The sequence below is a fragment of the Ptychodera flava genome, chromosome 18 (genome assembly GCF_041260155.1).
Source record: "Ptychodera flava strain L36383 chromosome 18, AS_Pfla_20210202, whole genome shotgun sequence".
Lineage (NCBI taxonomy): Eukaryota > Metazoa > Hemichordata > Enteropneusta > Ptychoderidae > Ptychodera > Ptychodera flava.
Window position 1 is genome coordinate 27,816,796 of NC_091945.1, and position 20,792 is coordinate 27,837,587.

At 38.0% G+C, this 20,792-nt stretch overlaps 2 protein-coding genes across 3 annotated transcripts in view; both read right to left on the minus strand.

Annotated features, from left to right (window-relative positions):
* The window catches only part of LOC139117294 (uncharacterized), a 16,086-nt gene extending 6,102 nt beyond the window's left edge, over positions 1–9,984 (minus strand). Inside the window, exons 1-3 of one of the 2 annotated variants that reach the window (XM_070680274.1) lie at positions 9,192–9,984; positions 6,965–7,037; positions 3,443–3,540 (exon numbers count right to left, since the gene is read on the minus strand). In XM_070680274.1, coding sequence (XP_070536375.1) covers positions 3,443–3,540; positions 6,965–7,037; positions 9,192–9,266 — 246 coding nt within the window. In that variant the 5' untranslated portion in view covers positions 9,267–9,984. The remainder of the gene's footprint in view (positions 1–3,442; positions 3,541–6,964; positions 7,038–9,191) is intronic. The other variant, XM_070680275.1, reaches the window with a different exon arrangement.
* Positions 9,985–10,320: 336 nt separating this feature from the next.
* Positions 10,321–20,211, minus strand: LOC139117295 (uncharacterized). Its single transcript, XM_070680276.1, has 8 exons — positions 20,001–20,211; positions 17,785–17,851; positions 16,906–17,003; positions 16,444–16,536; positions 15,642–15,701; positions 15,213–15,290; positions 11,769–12,730; positions 10,321–11,584 (listed from the first exon to the last, which is right to left on the minus strand). The coding sequence occupies exons 1-7, from the start codon at positions 20,070–20,072 to the stop codon at positions 12,437–12,439; spliced, it is 762 nt and encodes a 253-aa protein (XP_070536377.1). The 5' UTR covers positions 20,073–20,211; the 3' UTR covers positions 10,321–11,584; positions 11,769–12,436.
* Positions 20,212–20,792: the final 581 nt, after the last annotated feature.

Genomic DNA, 20,792 nt, shown 5'->3' on the forward strand with positions numbered 1-20,792 from the left:
CAACATTGTCAATACGCGTAAAATTATATATTTTCTATCAATAGTCTCAAATAAAACCAATTTGTTGAAGATGGAGAGTTTGGGCGTTTTTTAATGTAAAATTGAAATTGGAGGGCCCTGACAAATCAGCATGAAACCTTATTGGTTTCTTTTCTATGGTAAAGAAAAAACAAATTGCAAATGTTAAAATTACATTTTGACCTTGCAAACTTTATCAACCCCTTTTTGCAAATTTCGACGTTTTTTTATATCTGTTATTTAGATTTCGAAAAAGCTTTGGGTTGTTAGTCAATGAAGATAGCGATGCCTCTCTCGCTCTATGGTATGATTCAAGACGCCTTTTTGCTGATGCAACGTATATTGTGAAAGAGAACCCCGTGTTACAGTGGATGGTCATGTTGGATCATATCGTGAAGAAATGTATATGTCATAATCTAGTCATAGTCTGTAGCCCTTGTGCCTAGTTTGAAAGAAATCAGGTCAGACATTTTATCAATGGCTTCTGGACATGAAAAAATTTGCAAGAAAAGGGCCTCCTGGCAGCCATATTGGATCGTATCACAAAACACATTGGCGTGCGCATGTATGCCATAGTGTATTATCCTAGTGCCAATTTGAAAGAAATTGGGCCAAGTACGTCTGAGATATCTATGTGGACGTACAGGTGGTCGAGGCTCAATCTATAAATCCCCCGGATTTCGTCCGCGGGGATCTAAAGGATCTCTACTAGTAAGCAAACCCAACTAACGGAATCAGAAAACTTACCAAATGCACGATTACTAAACAGCATCGCCATTTTACATCTAATTACACGTGAAATTAGACAAGAATTAATATGTCGTTAGAATGCGCCATGGAAACCGACATTGGTCGATAATTAACATTTGGCTATACCGCTGCTTTAATCACTAGTATTTGAGGTTACCAGATCGTTGGTGATAATGGGCTTTTTATTTCTACCTCGTTAATTCTCAAGGCAAAATTCATCAATAAAATTGGTTGTAATAAAGCTAATACCAATAACTGAACTGTACGCTTGTTCCTTGCATAAACGATGAATGATAATAAACTTCCAATCACTACAAACGGTTTGTTATAGGGGTATTTATAGAACGCAACCGACATCTTCCCTTATCATTTTGGCCATTGTATGAATGGTGGAGATTGTTATCAATACCACACAATACAAATGACAATTGTATACGATGGGTTTTTTCGACGGGGGATGGGGGAACATGTCCAGATCCAACGTCTTGACTCCCGCATATCCCCGAGGCTTATCGAAATTCCTTGTGTAAGTTTCAATTTCACGTTTTCCTCGGTAACTACGTGGTGAGTTCACCTTCGACAATCTAGGAGTACTTCATTGGCCAGAAACATTCTGAACTTGTTATCGCATTATTAAGCGTTGACTCACGAAAGACAAATTGTGCGTATAAATTAATATCCATTCGACGACATAACTGATAAGGATGGATAGCATCATGCTCGACCAAGGACAATTAAGAAGAGTAACTAATTAAGGTTCTCAACTATCTAGCCGTATAACATTGCATGGAAACACTAGGCGTCATCGTCTTTAATATAATTCGTTTTGATGTGTCGAAATTACATTCTCCGCAGCAGCTTCGGCTAAATGGCAACCACTAATTGCTTGTAACTCGAGATCTCCAAATTTCCCATGGATGCGCACAATTTCTATTCATGCATGTGGCAATATTGAGTCTCTGTGACGTCATACAGGCTATCGTTTGCAAACGTACAAGACGCAATTAAATACTGCTGCCCTTTAAGAAAGGGAGCCCAGACACTTCGTATCAAAACCAGGTCGCCCACACAACTTCGTCTCAAAACCACGTCGTGCCATAGATCCTTAGGGTCTATGGTCGTACCAAAAATACCTCGTCCCACACCACTTCACCCCAAGTACAGTACCGTCATACTATCAACTCGTCCTAAAACCACGATATATCAGCGTGTTGTGTTTACGTACAACTTGAAAGCAGTAATGTGTCAGGACATTTGGCTACCTTGAACCATTTATTCTTGCACAAAACCATATAGATGATAGAATTAGAAAAAAGTAAAAAACACATAATGTGTCGACGAAAGAGCGTACATATAATTCTCGGCCACTAGTATTATGGCACGCTATTGACAAGCCGTCTCCCTACACATACGACTACCAAAAGCTACATCTGATGCCTTGAGCGTAATTGAAGTAATTTTCTCGAATCGTGTATACTTTCAAGACTTTAGTTGTGGAGTGATAGGTGGAGCGTGAAAACTTCGAGGTCTGTGGTTGGTTATTTTCAACCTTTTTTACCAGTTAGAGATAGTTTCGGGCGAATTGGCATTGTTTTGAGGGGCGAAATTGGCGAAGAGGTTCCGGTACGAGGTTGTTTTGGTGTGAAATGGTATGGTAAGAACTACTGTGGTGCAACGTGGTTTTGGTGCGAAGTGTCTTTGAATCTTAGAAAAGTATCAAAGTGTGGTAAAAGTCAACATATCGCCTTTGTGGATGGTATGCTTCGATCATCTTTTATGAGAAACGGAGAAACGGAGAACTTTTCTGTTTCCATAGTATGAAAACGGCTGTATTTATGACTAAGAATCGACACTAACAATTATAATTTAGTATTACGCGAAAGTTTGGCAATATGCATTACTCCCAAAAAAGTAACATATAAGGAAACATTCTCACTAAAATAAAAGCACCATCATCAAAAAAGAAACTAGCTCACCGTGTCCCTAGATACACATTAAAATTAGTTTCATTTTTGCTATTCATGGTTAATCGGGAAATGGTGCGATGTTGACAGTGTACATTCGCATGCCTGAAGACAAACCCTTCCGCAATGTTGTGAGAAGGTGCTGGCGCAACCAAACGAAAGTAAATGTAATTCACGACCTCATCCCATTGTTTAGGATTTTGGATTGCCTGATGAAACTTTGCAAGTAGGTCAAACAGACAGTAGGTCATACAATGTGGATTTGCACCACGATCTTAGTCTTCTGTACTTGCCTTCATGAATTAATTTACTTGTTTGACATACAATAATAATTGTGTCACCTTGATTTTATGATCATCATAGGGTATTTGAAACGTTCGATTTTTCATCAGTGAAAGAAAATTACACCTGAATGAACAAGGTCTTTGCAAAATTTGAGATTTTTCTAAAGAGTTGATCCTCTTGAAATACTTAACCCTTTGAGCGCCAAAGTCAATTTTTGTTGTCTTTATAAAATATACCAAAGTCATTTTTTAGACTTTTGCCAAAATTTTGATAAAACAAAATGTAGCCAATGAAATTTGACATCCATTTGGTCCAAAATTATCAAAGAAATAACAGAAAATTCATAAAATTGATAAAATAGTGCACTAAATTAAAATTTTGGCGGGAAAAATTACAGCACTCAAAGGGTTAACAGCAATACTCACGTTCTGCACTCCGACCAGTAGAATGACTGACACTATAAACACCATTGCATAAAGAAATACTGCAGCAAACCATATCTTGTAAATATTCATGTGAACCTCTGGCGAGAAAAGAGAAATAAAGACTTCATTTCAAAATTGTCATTCAAAATCTTTGGTTTCATTTCATGAGGTATGATAACTCTGGATTACATTGAACAGGGTCATAAGGTCACAATCTCTCTTTTTTCTGTTGGTGTCTTTCAAGCATTGGTGGAACAAAAATTTATAGAAATATCTACGACATCCGGGCAAATGTACAAGTTTGGTCCCCCTCCCACAAGTGCGTCCACTTCAAAACAATCACCAGGCGCGTACATGCTATTTCGGTGGTATCCACGGCACCCAATCGGCAACGTATCAAAAAAGACGCAGTTAACGTTAAAAGGAAAAACTTCGATTAATTGATCAAAATATTCCCACTGTCACGTATGTTCCGTTCCTCCAAAAGTATTGCCATAAAACAGCTTCTAATTTTCTGACTTTCAAACGTTTACATCTGAACTCAGATGACATGATGTAGAAACCGAAGAAGCAAACTAAACGTCTTGAATTATAATGGAACAGTGTATAAACCTTGAGTGAAAGCAAGGCTATCATTACATATATATATATATATATATATATATATATATATATATATATATATATATATATATATATATATATATATATATATATATATATATATATATATATATATATATATATATATATTTGCATTCGGGAGGTGTGGGTTCGAGTCCCGCATGGGTACCGGTAACTTTCAATTCGACAATATATTCCATAAATTTCGTATGGTGATTCAATTCAAACTTAAGCTTCTTTGGCTTTGCATCATTCATATGATTGATGCTCATTACCATTAACCGATTCCTAAGTTGGTGACTTGTGTGCGAGACCCTGTTGAATCCTGTGAGGATCCTTAGGCTGGAAGGTTAGGTGATGAGTTCAGCCGTCTTACTCACCATCCACGCACAACAGAATGAAGAGTTGCCCCATCTAAGAGGCAGGATCGCCCACATTTAGCAGACTGCTCAATTAGCTCAGTTGATGGAGCAACCGAAATGTATTCGGGGGGTGTGGGTTCGAGTCCCGCTTGGGTCACATTTCATTCATCAATGTAATTAATATATATATATATATATATATATATATATATAATATATATATATATATATATATATATATATATATATATATATCAAACAAAATTATAGAACCAATCTGCGTTTCTGTCTATCTAGAAGTCGGGTAAGCTAGATAGACACGCCTTTGTTATTTTTGAAATTAGCTCTGTGGGGTCAATGTATCAGAGCCATATTTTAACGATTTGACGGATCTTACATGTGTACTGAGAACAGAGCAAATATATCCTCAAAATGAAAAGAGGTCAAAGCCGCAAGATGTGATCTTTGCTGTTAATATTTATGGCCACAAGTGCATTTGCGTGATTGCTAGTTTCTCTTAGCTAACGAGGGCGAGGGCGATGTTCAACCGTCTGTGAAACAGTCTTGCGTTGTCTCCTTTAAACGACAAAGAAAGGTATAGATTAAATATTTTCGATTGTCTTCCGTCATTGGCAAATCATATATGTGAGCCAGAGGAGCAGCCTCCACTGCGTCTCATCCGTCACGGTTATTATGCCTTTCGTATAAAACACAGAACAGTTGAGCTTGTACTTGACTTTTGGCCATGAAGTCGCATTGACGTGATGAGTCGGTGGAAAAAAGATGACTGCCTCATAAAAAACACGCGATATAACTACTTTCTCCCCTTTGAGTTATTGTTATTGCTGTCACCTAAATCAAAGCACGACAATTCTAAAACTCTGATCAACCATGGCGATTATTTCAGATGGCGAATTCAATGACTATCGAAGTAATATAGCAGCTGCCGAATGTGTGCAAATTACAGAATGTGATGTTGTCGTATTTGAATGCGAACTGTGTATTTCCCCCGTTCTTTTAAAGGGGTGGTCGTCGGAACTGCGCGTGTGCGACTCTCTTGTTTACAAACAATGTATTTCATACATGATATCTATATGCATCATTTCAACATAGCTGCAAAATATAAAGTTTACGACATTCATTGTTAACAAGCATGTTTCAACTTTCAGCAATCGCTAACGTACCCTAGATACAGTATTGACATCGGTCGTTGGGGTCCCTGGCAACCTTTGAGCTGAGTTCCGACGACCACCCCCCTTTAAACAACGTTTCGCGGCGGATGTTGGACGGACGACCGAACGTACAGCGATAGGTGGGACTGAGGGCAAAAGTCCACTTAAGTTTGTCACTTTTGTTAGATGTGTACGTCATTCAAATTTAACAAGATAAATTAGAAAAACATGTCAACAAATGGCGTGATACTATTCGAACTGTCAACAACATGAAAGATTTCAAGTAGACAGATTAACAATACAATTACTGCTGTTTTGTGGTAGTTTTCTTTCATTATTATTATCTGTATTTTTTAAGTATAATTTTCCACCTTTCTTAATCCCCCACAAAAGCTTAGAGGGTGATATTGTATGTGGATGTACACGTTGAAGTTATGACTGCAATAAAAATGTCGTTGTGTATTTGAATGCGAACTGTGTATTTTTCCCGTTCTTTTAGACAACATTTCGTGCAGGGTGTTGGGGCAGACAACCAAACGTTGTAACAGCGATGGGTGGGACTGATGTAATACGTCGTTAAAAAATTATTCTTGCCGAATTCAACAAGTCTTGAAAGGCCAAACGTCTAAAGCTGTTAACGTTCGCTCGCAAATTTTACTGGTAGGCTATGTTATTACATGAAGCAGTGAGATGATGATCTTTGAGTTACATGTATATTTCCAGGGATCGTGACGTCATTCAATTTTAGGAATGCACGCAAAACCGGAATGTACATGAAGCTCTCATACAGGTGTTCAGGGCTGTTAACTCCGATTGAATAAAATATCTATGCATTTTGGATATCTCATACAAATAATATAACGCGGTCAAAAGAAAGTTTTATACCTTGATGGAAATGTCAAATCTAGTGCTGTGTGTAAAACGTAATTGAAATGTTATATATACAGCACACGCGCTACCAACACGCCAAATCGAAATATACGCCTAGAGTCGACTTTTGACCGGAGATCTACGTCTTGATCAGCCGTGCAAATTGGTGCTTCAAAATTTCCCGGTATCGCCGTAAGTGTGGCACCTGTACATGTATTATCCTCTTGGCTGACAACCGTGTGCTAAACTTTGTACAATTATGGCGAGCAGCATGACCGACTGCCGATGAAATTTAAAAAATCAAAACCGGTGTAAATTTATTATGCAGTATGCAGGTCTTAGGCATTCGTCTTTAACTTTCCCATGAAGGCACCTCGGTCAATCGCGGTTCCACCATATGAACTTTCGCTCTGCGGGTAATTTTCATCTTTACAAACAAAACTACTGAGGGCGTTATGAAATTCTGAGGAAAACACCGATATGATAATTCTTACCATCATGTTCCACGTTCTTGCCATAGAAGCTAAGATAATAGATGAACAAGAATATACACGCCAGGGAAAACATCTGCAATAAATTACAAAACGGATAAAATTACCTTCACTGCTACTCACATAAACGTAGCTTAGCGGGAGTATAAATTTAGAATGAACGTTCACAAATTGTCGTGTGATGCTGATGGCGACCGTTTCGTATTTCAGATGTAGGAGTTCTATTCGTTGTTCGTGATCAGTCATTGTGGGTAATTTAGGTCCTATGTTCTGCGTGGCGCGTAAAATGAGATCAAATTTCGTCGCCTGAAAGTATTAAAAGTACACAACTTGTAGGCCAAACAATTGAAAATAAAGAGATTAAACGCGAAAAGAAGCCCATTAGAGGTTGTTTACAATATTGAATGATATTATATATCAAAGTATCCGCATGAAAGATCGTCCCGATTGTCTTGATTAAAATGCTCTCATTTTAACACTACGTTTCGTTCACTACTGTCTTTCAAAGTGCGACTTCGATTTTAGGACTGTCCAACCTTTGTGGTAGGTAGGTGAACCACATAGATCAGAGATACATGATTGTTTGTTAGCGAATGTCATGAACCGAGAAAAGGGTGCCAATTGATGTAGTGATTCTGTGTTTCACAGCTGTCATTTGTTCACGCCAATGGGAGCCCTGGGCAACAGAATTCCAGCTATTTCACATTTTGTCAACAGTTCGTAAACGCGTGTACAAAAGTGGTATATAGGTAAACATGATAAAAATTAAATATACATCGCTCTTAATGTACATATCAGCGTTCGAATTCCGATTACTGTAACGAGGGGTCATAAGCGTAAAATTGAATATCAGATGAACACTTTCTTTGACGATTTCCCACTGTGTTCATGAAGAAATGGTGAATTTTATAAGCCGCCAGCAAGGTAGTGCAGAGCACTTTGAAACCAGTACCGGTTATTTTGTGAATAAAAATACGCCTTATGAATGTAACATGTTCGGTAATTCGGGTTCGATCTTGCTATAAATCATAAACGATACGACAAGTAATGGATTACAAATACCTCACATATAACCAAAGTCCAACACGAGTTTTGAGCCCGACATTTTTATTTCATACTTTTACCGTGGTGCATTCATGAACTGCAAACTGACGATGGCGAACTCTTAAGGTAGAATTCGTCTCTTGGACAGATATTAGGACTCTCAAACTTTTACAATATTCTTTTTACACACTTTTGGGGTCTCATTTTGAAGCTCTGGGAGAAAATATAGTTTTTATGGGCTTATCGTTGTGAAATTTACGAATTTTATCCCCTCACCAAGGATAAGACAGGGATGACTGCCATTTGAATTCCAAATATCGTTTAATATGAGTAATTTGTAGTACCAAAATTTGCTTGGACCCCCTGATTTTTATGATTGAAACTTTGCTTGAGAAAAGTTTGAGCAAAAGTTTAAATCTTTCATTTTCGAGACGCTAACTATTTTAATTCAAATGCAATAAATGCAGACCTACCAGTGAGAATGAACTCTTTTAGTTTCGTAATACTGTTCGGGTCGGACAGACATAATATCTTAGAGTGGCTAAATAAGTTGCATTACATTTAGGTTATATTTACGTTGGATTATTCATAGTAATTGTTGTTATTCAAAATGTATATGATTAGGCAGGATTTTTATAAATTGTGCAAGTTTCCAAATCAACGACAGCTTTAGAAAACTTATATTTGGTTCTCTGTCAGAAATGAGACATTTAACCCTTTCACCACCATGGTTTGTCCCAAATCCATTGTTTTCTATGGTAAAGTTGGACCTGTAAACAGGGAACTGGGGGTGAAAGGGTTAAATTATTTTGAACCTCCCTTAAATTTAATCTTTTCACCATTCTTTCTGGCTCCTCATGTTATACTACAAATTATTGGGAACAAATCAGTCAAAAAATCCTATAGGAACATTTAATAAACAGAAGAAACTTTTTGATGTACCCCGGTAAATTAACAAAATTTCCCGATCGTAAACTAGACTGTCTGCTATTCACATAGTTTCCATCTAGTAAATTAATGTAAACCGCCATTGTCCCAATTGGCGGAAGATACGAACGGGTGTGTTTGAAACCTACCGTTGACAAAGCGCGAAATGTTTGCCGTTGGCAGGCGAAATGTTTGCCTGGGCACAGACCCAATGTTTTCTTTTTCAAGGGTCCGTGCGTCAGGTTGACAATTTACTTACAATACTGTAGATGGCTGTGGCGTGCGCGCCACTCCTCAGGTCGTCCCAACAACAACATCTCTTTATGATCGGCATCGCCGAAGTCGCAGCCCGGGAGCTTTTGGGGTCAGAGGTATTGTCGTCCGGCCGATGAAGTGCTTCTGCCGTCAGCGTCCTACGTGGTCAGCGTTAGATGTGGGAGAAAGTAAACTCCGAGCATGGTGGCGCGGACGATATCGAGCGAACACATATTCGGTCGTCGCTCTGTGATTTTGCCAGTTGTTACGCTGTCTTTCTGGTTAGTTTAATCCGATCCAAATGCTCACCTCTGTCGATATAGTTCTTGAATAACGGGCATGTCTTTACTTTGGTGCAGTGCGCGCTTCAATCCGGAACAGATGTTTTCGACCAGGTGCTCCGAGTTTACCTTTTGTCGGCGATGTGGATTTCAGGGGGGAACGCTCTTTTGATGTAACAGCATGGCTGTTCTTTTAAGCGTTGTATGTATTTCGATCTATTGTATACGTTAACGCGCTCTGTGCATAGAAATGTAGAATAATGCCTATTGTATATTGCTAGTGTACAGGAGATTTAACCTTTCCACATTGTCAATCATATATTCCACGATTTGCTTGAACATTGTGCCTGTTGACAACTCAAATATGCTTATTTTCTAAAGCTATGCCGAAGTTTAGAGCCGCACATAAGCCTATATACTGAATATGGTATGCGTAAATCAAACACTCAGCCACGATGTGTCAGTCAGATTTGATATAACTCCAATCTGAGAGGACGTTTGTGCACGTTCTTTCCAACACAGCATGTAGCTCAGACAATACATGTTGACCTAAGCTGCGCAATTGTACTGCGCACGACACAATGTAACAATAGAGGCCTACCGATAATTGCACCTAATACCCAAGACCAATTGTGTTAAGGAACATACACATTTTTTGCAACGAATGTGAAGGCTGGTGGTGACGAATAAACGGCAGCTTCTCTGTGCAGATTAAGATCTAGACTATCATATTTTATATAAGCTTTGACGTGCTCTCGATAATTGTAAAAAAAAATCGTGACTTTTACATCGTGGAGAGGTTGATTTATTTGTCTAGTCAACAAAAATACTGGTAAGCCATAACTCTTTGTTAGCTTCTTTTCATTTGCTTTTATTTAAATCAAATATCGCCGTATCAAATTGTAATAGTTTTGTTCTACCGAAGTTGGCCCAGCAAAAGTGACTGTGTCGGCGACAAGTCCACAAAGGTTGTATAACCTATCCCAGGTAAAATTATAATTGAAAACACCAACATACTCAACATGCAAATTATGCCTCGATAGGGGATGTTGGCCGTTCGTATTGTGTTTGTAAAGTGATATTAGTTTCAATGGAGTGTATACGTAATTGTCGGATAATAATCTCTCTGAATACACCTTGATTGCTTAGTTTACAGAATAAATGAAACATGCTATGTGAGATACCAGCAACACTTTATAAGCTCCATACAATACGCCCCTATGTCTTCCTCTTTCTGTCCAATACATGTTTATTACTTTTCCTTTCCTTTATGCAGGCAAGGAGCTACAACTCCTACTCTCAACCGCCTTCTTACTCCCTCCCCCTCTCTCTCTCTCTCTCTCTCTCTCTCTCTCTCTCTCTCTCTCTCTCTCTCTCTCTCTCATATACAAAGATTCTTTGTCGTGCCAAAGTACGCACAGTGTTTATTTGCACAAAGTTGGTGTATTTGATCACGATGATAAATATCGTACTTTAAAATTATTTAGGCAAAAACGCTATATTATAGTGTCTGGTGAACCAAGCCTTGCATACGTCAATGCTTGATGAAGCATGTTTCTAGAAATATTTGGCATGCCATTTTTTTCTGGTGTACCCCTATATGAGATACTGTAAATAACTGAACGATATTTTTGACGTGACTATTGAAAATTGTATCATGTTTCAACATAGCATATACTGACAAACAATCAATCTTGGCCAGATGCGCACTTCAACACTTCTGTGCACTGCACTGAGGCCATACCTGCAAATTTCAATATTTAGTAAGTGAACTAAGAAACATTAATTTTGTCATAAATGTAACCAATGACAGCTAAGTATGTTCTCATATCACATCAATTATGGTTTTATACAAAGATCTGCATCTCACGTTGTTTGAATTTCGGTCCATTTAAAAGTCATTCAGATCATTTTCTTGGTCAGTATGAATTCTCTTTGGAAATCTTAATTTGGAATTTCTAATATTTGAGAATTTCTAAAACTGAATGATCAAGCTTGAATTATTCCATTTCCATTCTATTATTCCATTTAAGTTTTATAATATGCCCTTTGTCAAACCACCAACAAGTTTGGTCGACGAATAAAGGGTATATAAAGATGTAAACAAGAAAAAACACTTTAAAAGTATACAGTCACCTGTAATCTAAATATGCCCATTTATGGTCAAAGGGGCATTCCTTGGTATTCAAAATGCCCATGTGAGGGCGCTATTTTTAAAAAGCGGCCACCCGCTTAAAATCTGTGTTAGATTTTCTCTTTCCATGGTAACTGTGGTAAAATTGGAACTGGTGACTATATACCTTTAAGCGTCAAATAAAATATTGGACAATGCACTTTACACTTATATTTACATAGAATATAAAATATTCCTCCTAGCTCCCATGTATACGTGGTTTTGTAAAAAAAGATTAATGAGTTTCCTTCTGAGGTACCTTCGATTTTTACTTGTCTAAGAGTAAAAATGTCAATCAACAACATCAGTCCTATCCACCCTGCCGATGTCTGTCAGTCTGTCTGTCTGTCTGTCTGTCTGTTAGTCTCGTTCGTTGATCTTATCGATTCCTTCTCTTCCTGTCCTTTTTCGTCTCTATCTGCACTCTCTCGTTTTTAGCTCATGCCTTCTACTTTCAATGAACTGTGAAGAATCAGCCGAAAGAACAAAAGCCCATGCAATCATTTAAAAAAAACCGATACCTCCATGTCGAGTTGACAGGGCAGCCGGATTACCAAAAGCACTACAAAGAATACCCCATCGTCATTATAATCAAAGTATTAGTTATTACACTACATCAATCAAACTTCATGATCAGACATTTATCTACACGAATAAATCTAAACATTCGAAAATATGATCGCGTCCAATTTCAAAAGTATTAAACTTCCCGTACTGATCCTTGTCCCCCTTCTTTGTAAATTATTGGTTCGAGGTTGCTTTGCACAGCAGCTACATTAGTCAGTTCGGCTGTCTTTAGAACACATCATCCTCAAAATACCGGTTGCTGTACGTGTTCGGCGTCTGTACCTCGCGTGGAACGATTCTCGGCGAGCGGGGTCGGCGAGGACTTCTCATCGGCGTCGACGATCGCTCCTCGAGTTCGATATCCTCGGACATCTGTAGCGTGGACTTAGAGGAGTAGTTGCGGCCTGTGTTTCCGTCGTACACGTAGAAGCCGCCAGACGTGTTGAAGGCATTTGGACCGCCGACGACGACTTTTCTGGTTTCCGACGAAGCCGACAGTGGTCTGTCATTGTATTCAGTCTCCTGCAAATGATTGATGCGGCAAAAAACCATCAACTAGCGCACAAATACGCAAAAAATAACGCGATACTAGAAAATGTCACTTTTTTAGGTCCTGAATTACATAAATGGTTTCAAAACAAGCATAGTCATAAATCACTTTTTAGATTTAGCACACGCTCATGTTTTTATGTTTCGCTCATTTAGTTTTTTTCTGGGTCATCACAGTCAGAATTCGATTTTCAGAGGGAAAAAATAAAAATACATTGCAGCACAGGTACACCTAAGCAAATGTATGAAACGTCATTTTACGTTACTTTTCATTTTTTAGTCAAACTTTAACGTTGAATGACTGAGCAAAAACTAAATGACTGAAACCAAAATACATGGGGCGGGTTTTCAGTGAATACATGTATGTCAAAAGTCAATTTTTGTCACTTTTAGAAAATATACTACAGTCAATTTTTTCAGATTTTTGTCAAAATTTTGACAGCAAACTGTACACAATAAAATATGATGTTCATTTGGTCCAAAATTATCAAAATATTACAGAAAAATTCATAAAAATTGGTAAAAATGTTGCACTAAAATTTTGCTGGGAACAATTACAGCACTCAAAGGGTTAAAAACGATCTCTCTCCTTTAAGTTCGTCTCATTAGATATAGCGGTGAAGAAGATGGCATTACCCCTTATCGACGATCCAAGTCTGACTAGGTGAAAATCGAAATGTGAATTGAAATAGAGAAAGCACATAACGGCAAACGGTGTGAGGCCACAATTACAAATGTTTTTAACCAGGAATTCATCTCGAATATTCTATCGTTCTCAAAAAAGGGTGAAAGGTCATCTGAAACATTCTATTTACGATGAGTCATATTACGCAGCGATGTCCCCACACTTTGCATGACCGATTTTTTTTAAATTTACGTTTCTGCCGAAAATAGTTTCTCATCGGTCATCAAACCTGTCTGTACAGGATCCATTCGTTAACATTGTTTACGTGAAGCGTATGACAACGAACCGTGCTTCAAATTTGGCCGCACAATGTACAGTACCTCATTCGTCGCCATGACAATTCATGGTGATATGAAGGTATAAATCAAATACAGCACATGCGATGGGAAAAAAACTTCTCCTTTTTTGTTTTACGATATGATAATCCTTTCGAGGGATACTGGCTATTGCTTTCGATAATTTTACTTGTCTTACGTTTTGCACTCCAGGTAATTTGTGTTTTGTTCGTCCTAGTTAAGCACGATTGAAATGAATAAAAATCTAAGCTTTGCCACCAAAAGACATCCTGGTAAGCTATGCAACGTTGTCGACACAAGTCTGGACAAAACCTTAGTATGTTATTGTTCATGTTTGGCAGTGAAGAAGAACAGGGATGTATTTGGACGAATTTAACACAGGGCATGACGTGCCATATTTTACAGAAAAACTCAAAATACAACAAAATACTAAAAAGGTTACAGCTGTTGACAGATTTGATAATATCTAACAAATTATTAGCCAAAACTTAAAATTTTATCAGCTATGAAAATAACGTTCAGTCTAGTCAGTCACATCTTGAGAAATTTATGTATCTATTCGAAATTTCATCAACTCGTTGACTTTAAAAAACGATATATACCATATCAAACGCAGGTACATGTGCCCGATCACGTAGCACCGCATCCTTAAATCACGGTTACACAATTTTCTTGTCATATATATGGTTCAGGTATCAATGTTTTTAAAAGCGTTGAACGTCATCGTCATAAAGTCAGGTAGGTCTTGACAAGACGATGCCTTCTGCTGATGTCGTAGCCTTGCCGAAATTTGATCGAAGAATCATTTTACAATTGCTTTTCCAAATCTTCTGTTCCTTTCTATGAATATTACACGGCGGCAAAAGGGGTGAATGCTTTCTACGTCATGATTATTTTATCACCTCGACAATCACTGAGAAAACAAACATAACATGTTTCGATGGTTATGCCTTCCTTGAAAACCGATCATTAACCGAATTTCAAAAATTCCATATTGATAAACACCATGACTGCGCGAAAGTTTCTGTTAAAAGTGCTCTGAAATTATATATCCCAGGAGGAAATAATTGAACAGAAAAAACTAGCAAAATGACCTAAAATTCAAAAGAATTGCCGAAACTTGAAGATTATATATTCACTAAAAATTATCTGCACATTCCGCCAAGGATACTTGAATTGTTGATTTCCAAACTCGACATCAACACGACTGTGGATATTAGTTTCTTTCATTTTAGAACAAACCCACACCAAGCTTTAATTCAGTTGATAGATTTGACTGATCACCGGACGCAATCATTCTGACTCTGAACGTGTTCAGGGTCTGTCTCGACATGCTCTAACCGTGAACGCGTTCATGACAACAGCTCTCGCAAGCGTACGTTTCCCGCCAAATATAACATCCGCGCCTAACGCCCCTACAACGAGGCCTGGCTCTCGAGCCTGCTTGTATTATACCGACGCTCACCAAACTTACCGTACGGTAGTCAAAACTCTTTCCTCTTCCGTCTCCGAGTTCTTGGTATTGTGAAATGACGCAAATTAGAGAATAAAGCTGACAGAGAACAAAAACATCTTCTATCAGTGGCGAACACAGCCGTAGATAATAAACTTGAAGACAATATAAAGGAATTAAAATAGCAAAGACACCATATGAAAACGTAGATAATTATGTAAGCGTAGATTACAAGTCAGTCATGAAGAAATGCACGAAAAAACTTTAATTGATAAAATACATATATCGGACAAGTATAGTATATGATTCTGAGGTCAGTGCACTTATGCATGACCTCACATGAACATCTGATTGTTCAATCATGACAACTCTGGACGGAGCGTGTCAGAGTGGGCGCACATTGTATTTGTGTTCTGTACAGACGTGTCACACTAAACGACAGTTACATACCCCGAGCACCGCTCTTGACACGAACCAGGCCAACGCAAATATGTTGAGGGCTGAGACACTCTGAAATATAATAAAGGTCAAGGAGAATGTTAGGATTCAGATTAGCACTTCATTTCAACAGAATCAGTGAAATTCGCGTCTGTCTCTTGCCGGGCAACGGAGTGGCACACAGTCCATGTAGCCGACAATGAGATGCAAATGATATACGGTCAAGGTCTCCTCAACTAACTTTCAGCTGGTTCTTCACTTTCTACTATTTTTTTAGTATTTTTTACAAAGGCACAGACTTATTCTACCTGCAACTTAAAACTGATAGTGATTTTGTAGCTCATTCTTTACTATTTTTCATAGTTTTTGGTAGCCGGTAACACACACTTCGTGTTCGTGTCGGCTACATGGACGATCTGCCAACGGAGTGCACCTTTACTCGTGTGATAAAAAAGTTTAATTTGTGCTGCCTACCAACAACGTGGATAAATCTCAGACTCAAATTTGATGCGGTTGGCCTTTGTTTTCCATCCCTCCCTACAAATTCTTTCGCGACAAAGTTCGTATTTTCAGAAAAGGTGGTTCTTTTAATGGCTTATTTGTGATCTTGTGCTGAGAACACTACATTCATACGATGGAAAAAGAAGTATGAGCTTAATTATTAACATCAAAACTACTCGAAGATATCTTAACAACGATAATAAGGTACAGACAAATGACGTCACTTCCGTTCTAAAGAACTACATCCTTGTTACGGGCAAGTTAATATGTCATAAGAAATGCAAAGTAATAATCATAAGAGGCACACACTTACGTAGAAAAATATGAGAATAAAAACAGTCGCTCCTTCAAATAACAGATACAAGATGTAAAATAGAATCCATGGCATCATGGCTCTGTGTTCGTCCTATGATTATAGTAAAAACATAAATGCAATGTAAGAAATGATAAGTAATAGCATAGGCCTATATACGAAATTAGGCGCAAGCATTTCTGACCCTGCTCCCCACTCCTTTATCTGACAGTACCTGTCTGTCTGTCTATCTGTCTGTCTATCTGTCTGTCTGTCTGTCTGTCTGTCCGTCTGTCTGTCTGTCTGTTTATGGTTGTTACGCTATCTATTGTGTGATACATGTTGTTATTTCGTTGTCAAAATATTATCAGTCATTGTCAGTAACTTATAACTTTCGAAAACATCGATATTACGTTTCACTAGCGAATACTCTCAAATGACAAGGAAACTAAAATTTCACAGGAATTAGATGATTTACCGTACCTTCTTAATGGCGATTAAAAGAATAAGAGACAGCAGAAACAGCACGGCGCTCGCCGCCACCATGGTGGGATAGACCGTGAATGGGATTTTCAGATAGCCTGGATTAGATGAAACAGAAAAACTGTGAGTGGTTATGTTTGCAGGCACCCTTTACAACGTGTTTTTCAGTCTCAATATGTCCGACCTCGTGACATCATAGACCCTAATTACGGTCTGTGATGTCATGCAGTGATGATGAATGTGTTTACCTTCACCTAAACCACTTGTTTACTTCAGCGGAAGCGAGATCATTGTAAGGAATTTTACTATCCTTGAAATGAAGGGAAAATAATTGTCGTATTGTGCTGTGGAGTGCCACGTGTGATCAAAATAAAACACATTATTCGTCAGGATACTTAACTACGGTTAATTTATTAAGGGAGAATCAAATTTAAAAAAAAATGTTTGGTTAGTGAATTTTTATGTCTTCCTGCCGAAAGAAAATTATCTTTGTTACACATTCACTGTCTGCAGGTATTTCTCTTAGAAGTTTGCTTTTCCATTTCGTTCAACTTTTACGGTGAAACATGCTAAGCCATGTTAATCTTTCTTGTTGGTACAATCTGCTCTTCAGGAGACAATCGATGCCTGGAGCTCATGACCTTTGGCCTTATGTGCCCTGCTGACAAAAGGGTCCACTGGTCTATTCGGCCGTGTGACCTGTAGGGTTGCCCTTTGTTGCGTGTGTTTATAGAGTAGCACACATTTTACCTTCTCACATTTTGCCCTTCTACATTACGAGGATGCTTAGCTGAGCGGCATTCTCGCACGTGATGTAATCACTACGTTTACATACCAACGCTTACCTCTGCGCAATATGGGAAACTACAGATACCTTACCGTCATCCATATCCTTGTAAATCACGGTGAAGTAGAGATACAGTCCAATGTTGAGTAATGATATCACCTGGAAATAGAAGACAAGGCGACCTTCAGAACTAGAATGTGTCGGTAGCAAGAATGAGTCCGGGTCCTTTTTTTTGCCATAAATTGTCAATGTCACTGTTCTACATGATGGATATCTTACTGTGTCTGTGAAGTGTATTTTAGTCACAATTTCTCGCATACATGAGTATGTAAATGATTTTATGAGATAAAATTTATTCGTTTATCTCGTTTAAGGAGATAAACGATTCAATCTTGACTGAAAAAAAAGATTAACGGACTCATGTATGTGAGAACAGTAGGCCAACAAAAAACGTCAACAGAATTGGACTGTGGGAGTAGAAACCAATTTAAGAGTACTACTGTAATAGTTCATCGCTACACCTTGCAAGAATTGACGTTTTATATATAATTCCATTCACATGGACCCTCCACTATAGCGAGTGGAGGGAGTTGTACCCTCTACCTTGAGAAAAGCACAAGCAACATTTAAAACCTCTGGAAGATATTAACGGAAGCACATTAAAAACTACAATTGTAAATATGTCGAATTTAACACGCCCATTCTACAACATGAAAACGTAGAATGTCATTAAAGCTATGGTCACAATTGACAAAGAACCAAACGCGACATAACAAGTTCCAAAGTCGTGACATTTTAAAAACCATTCGTAAACTTGGACGTCGGTGTGAGATTTGCTTGTGTGGCACTTACTATAGTGAGATAAACACACATGTAGCACAGGGGCGATTCACGAACACATGAATGGTGACGTCTTATAATGAATGGTCGCATTCAACTATAATGGCGCTCGTCAAGGCTTATCCCCCATACAATAAACACAAAAAGCGAACCTCTCCCAGTTTTGTTGGCGAGATTTCAAAGCAGGGCGTACTTTCTTGTCGAAATGGCTGACTCGTTAACATTCATGCCTTAGTTTTGACAAGACACTAGGGCACTTCGCCATCTTGGTTGGAAAGTCGTCAACAGTTTCTACACAAAACATGGTTACATGGCCATTTTTAATCTCAAATGATACCATGTCATGAAATGCGATTTCGGTTTAAGTTGTCTAAGTTTCCTTGATGTGTCCTCAGATATTTTTGTTTTTCGTCCACCGTTCACGATCATGTCAAAACGGCCCAGAAGTAGTGTTCGATTTGTAAACACATGTAGGTAGTCTGTTACTTTTGATAACTAAATTCTAATCTAGTCTTCCTTTATCAACAATAGCATAGCACTCTGTACATGGCGTTTTGTGTTTGCAAAGCTAAACAGAAACTTTGTCTTTCAACATACTTTAGAGAGAATGAGAAACATTGCAATATTTTGAAAACAAAAATTTCGCAATTTTGTTGTATCTATCTCGCGATATGTATGTCTAGGAATGTTTATTTATGTATATATATAATTTAAATAAATCATATATATCTATATCTATATCTATATCTATATATATATCTATATATATATATATATATATATATATATATATATATATATATATATATAATATATATATATATATATATATATATATATATATATATATATATATATATATATATATGATCTCCGAATGGGTCTCTAGTCACTATGATTAAAGATGACGAAAGCTGAAAGATTTCGTCTGGTATGTTGATAACTATGTACATATATATGTCGATGATGACGTTGATTTTCACCTTTGAGAAAATATTTTCCAGTCAAGGGAAATAATTCACGTTCTAGAACATTTAAGCAGAACCTGCCTATCTTTCTTAGTTTGGACTTTGTGTAATACAACTGACGTATTTTTGAGCCCATTTATGACGGTGCCCACGGTAGCTGTCAAAATTTGTCGCCTTAAAATCACCGTCGTTTTCGTAGCAAAAGCACGAGACTCACTTATATAAAATTAACTGTTTTGTAGCCAGTGTTTCGCTCTCTCATTAAGTATACACTGATGCATCATTTTCTTCACCGTATTGCCAGGTATGCAATTGACCTTGGGAGCGATTGTAGGGCCACCGCCTTAACCAAAATTAAACCAGATAGAAACGTACAGTTTACCCACTATATTGCATTAAGAAGTAAGATAAATCCATTCAATATAGATATGATTTATCTCTCGTAGCAGTGTGACGTATGTCGATAAATACAACAGAGTTTATGGTAATACAATACCTACCATGGTGTAGATGCCCGTGACTATTGCTCCGCTGCGAATATTACAGCAACAGCATCTGACAATAATCGCCATGTTGAACTTAAATATGCCTTATGTCGTCAAAGTGGAAAATACCCGATACCTTTTTCAGGTAATCCACGGTACTTAGAGAAGTTGTACTCTCAAGGACATCGACTTTCGAGATGCGACACCGTCTGAAATACGCCGATCTCGGCAATGGATTTACCCCCTCTTATCTGTCTTAAAACCTCAACGGACTACATATTTGATTTATGAATCAAAGAAATTCTTTACTTTCAGTAATAGACTCACACACCTGTACTGCTGATCTAATACAACTGAACTTGACACCAACAAACATCGGTTTATTATTAAATGTTTTCTCAAAATGTCTTCGCCTAGAAGGGGGTATCGTCTCTGTTCTGAACAGCCTTATAACTTGAGAGGCCATATAATATAAGAGCACAGATCGGCTTAAAAAGTATTGAAGGCCCCATCCCATTCAGCGCGCCATTCCCGTGACAAAAGAAGAGGATTAGCGAGACGCAGGTAAACAAAACGAACAATAAGGACAATGCCGGGTAGTTTACGACAATGCGGACAGTAAAACGCTGACTCTTGTGTATGCTTCTTTGTTGTCACGTTATGTAGTGAATTGGACGAGTGGATAATGTATTGTACAGATCACACAATTGCACTCAAGGGCAATAGTGGCCAACAAACCCCTTACTAGAGTTGTCCCGAGAATACTGTCGCTCCCGACAAATTATCTGGCCATCCGAATGTTATTAG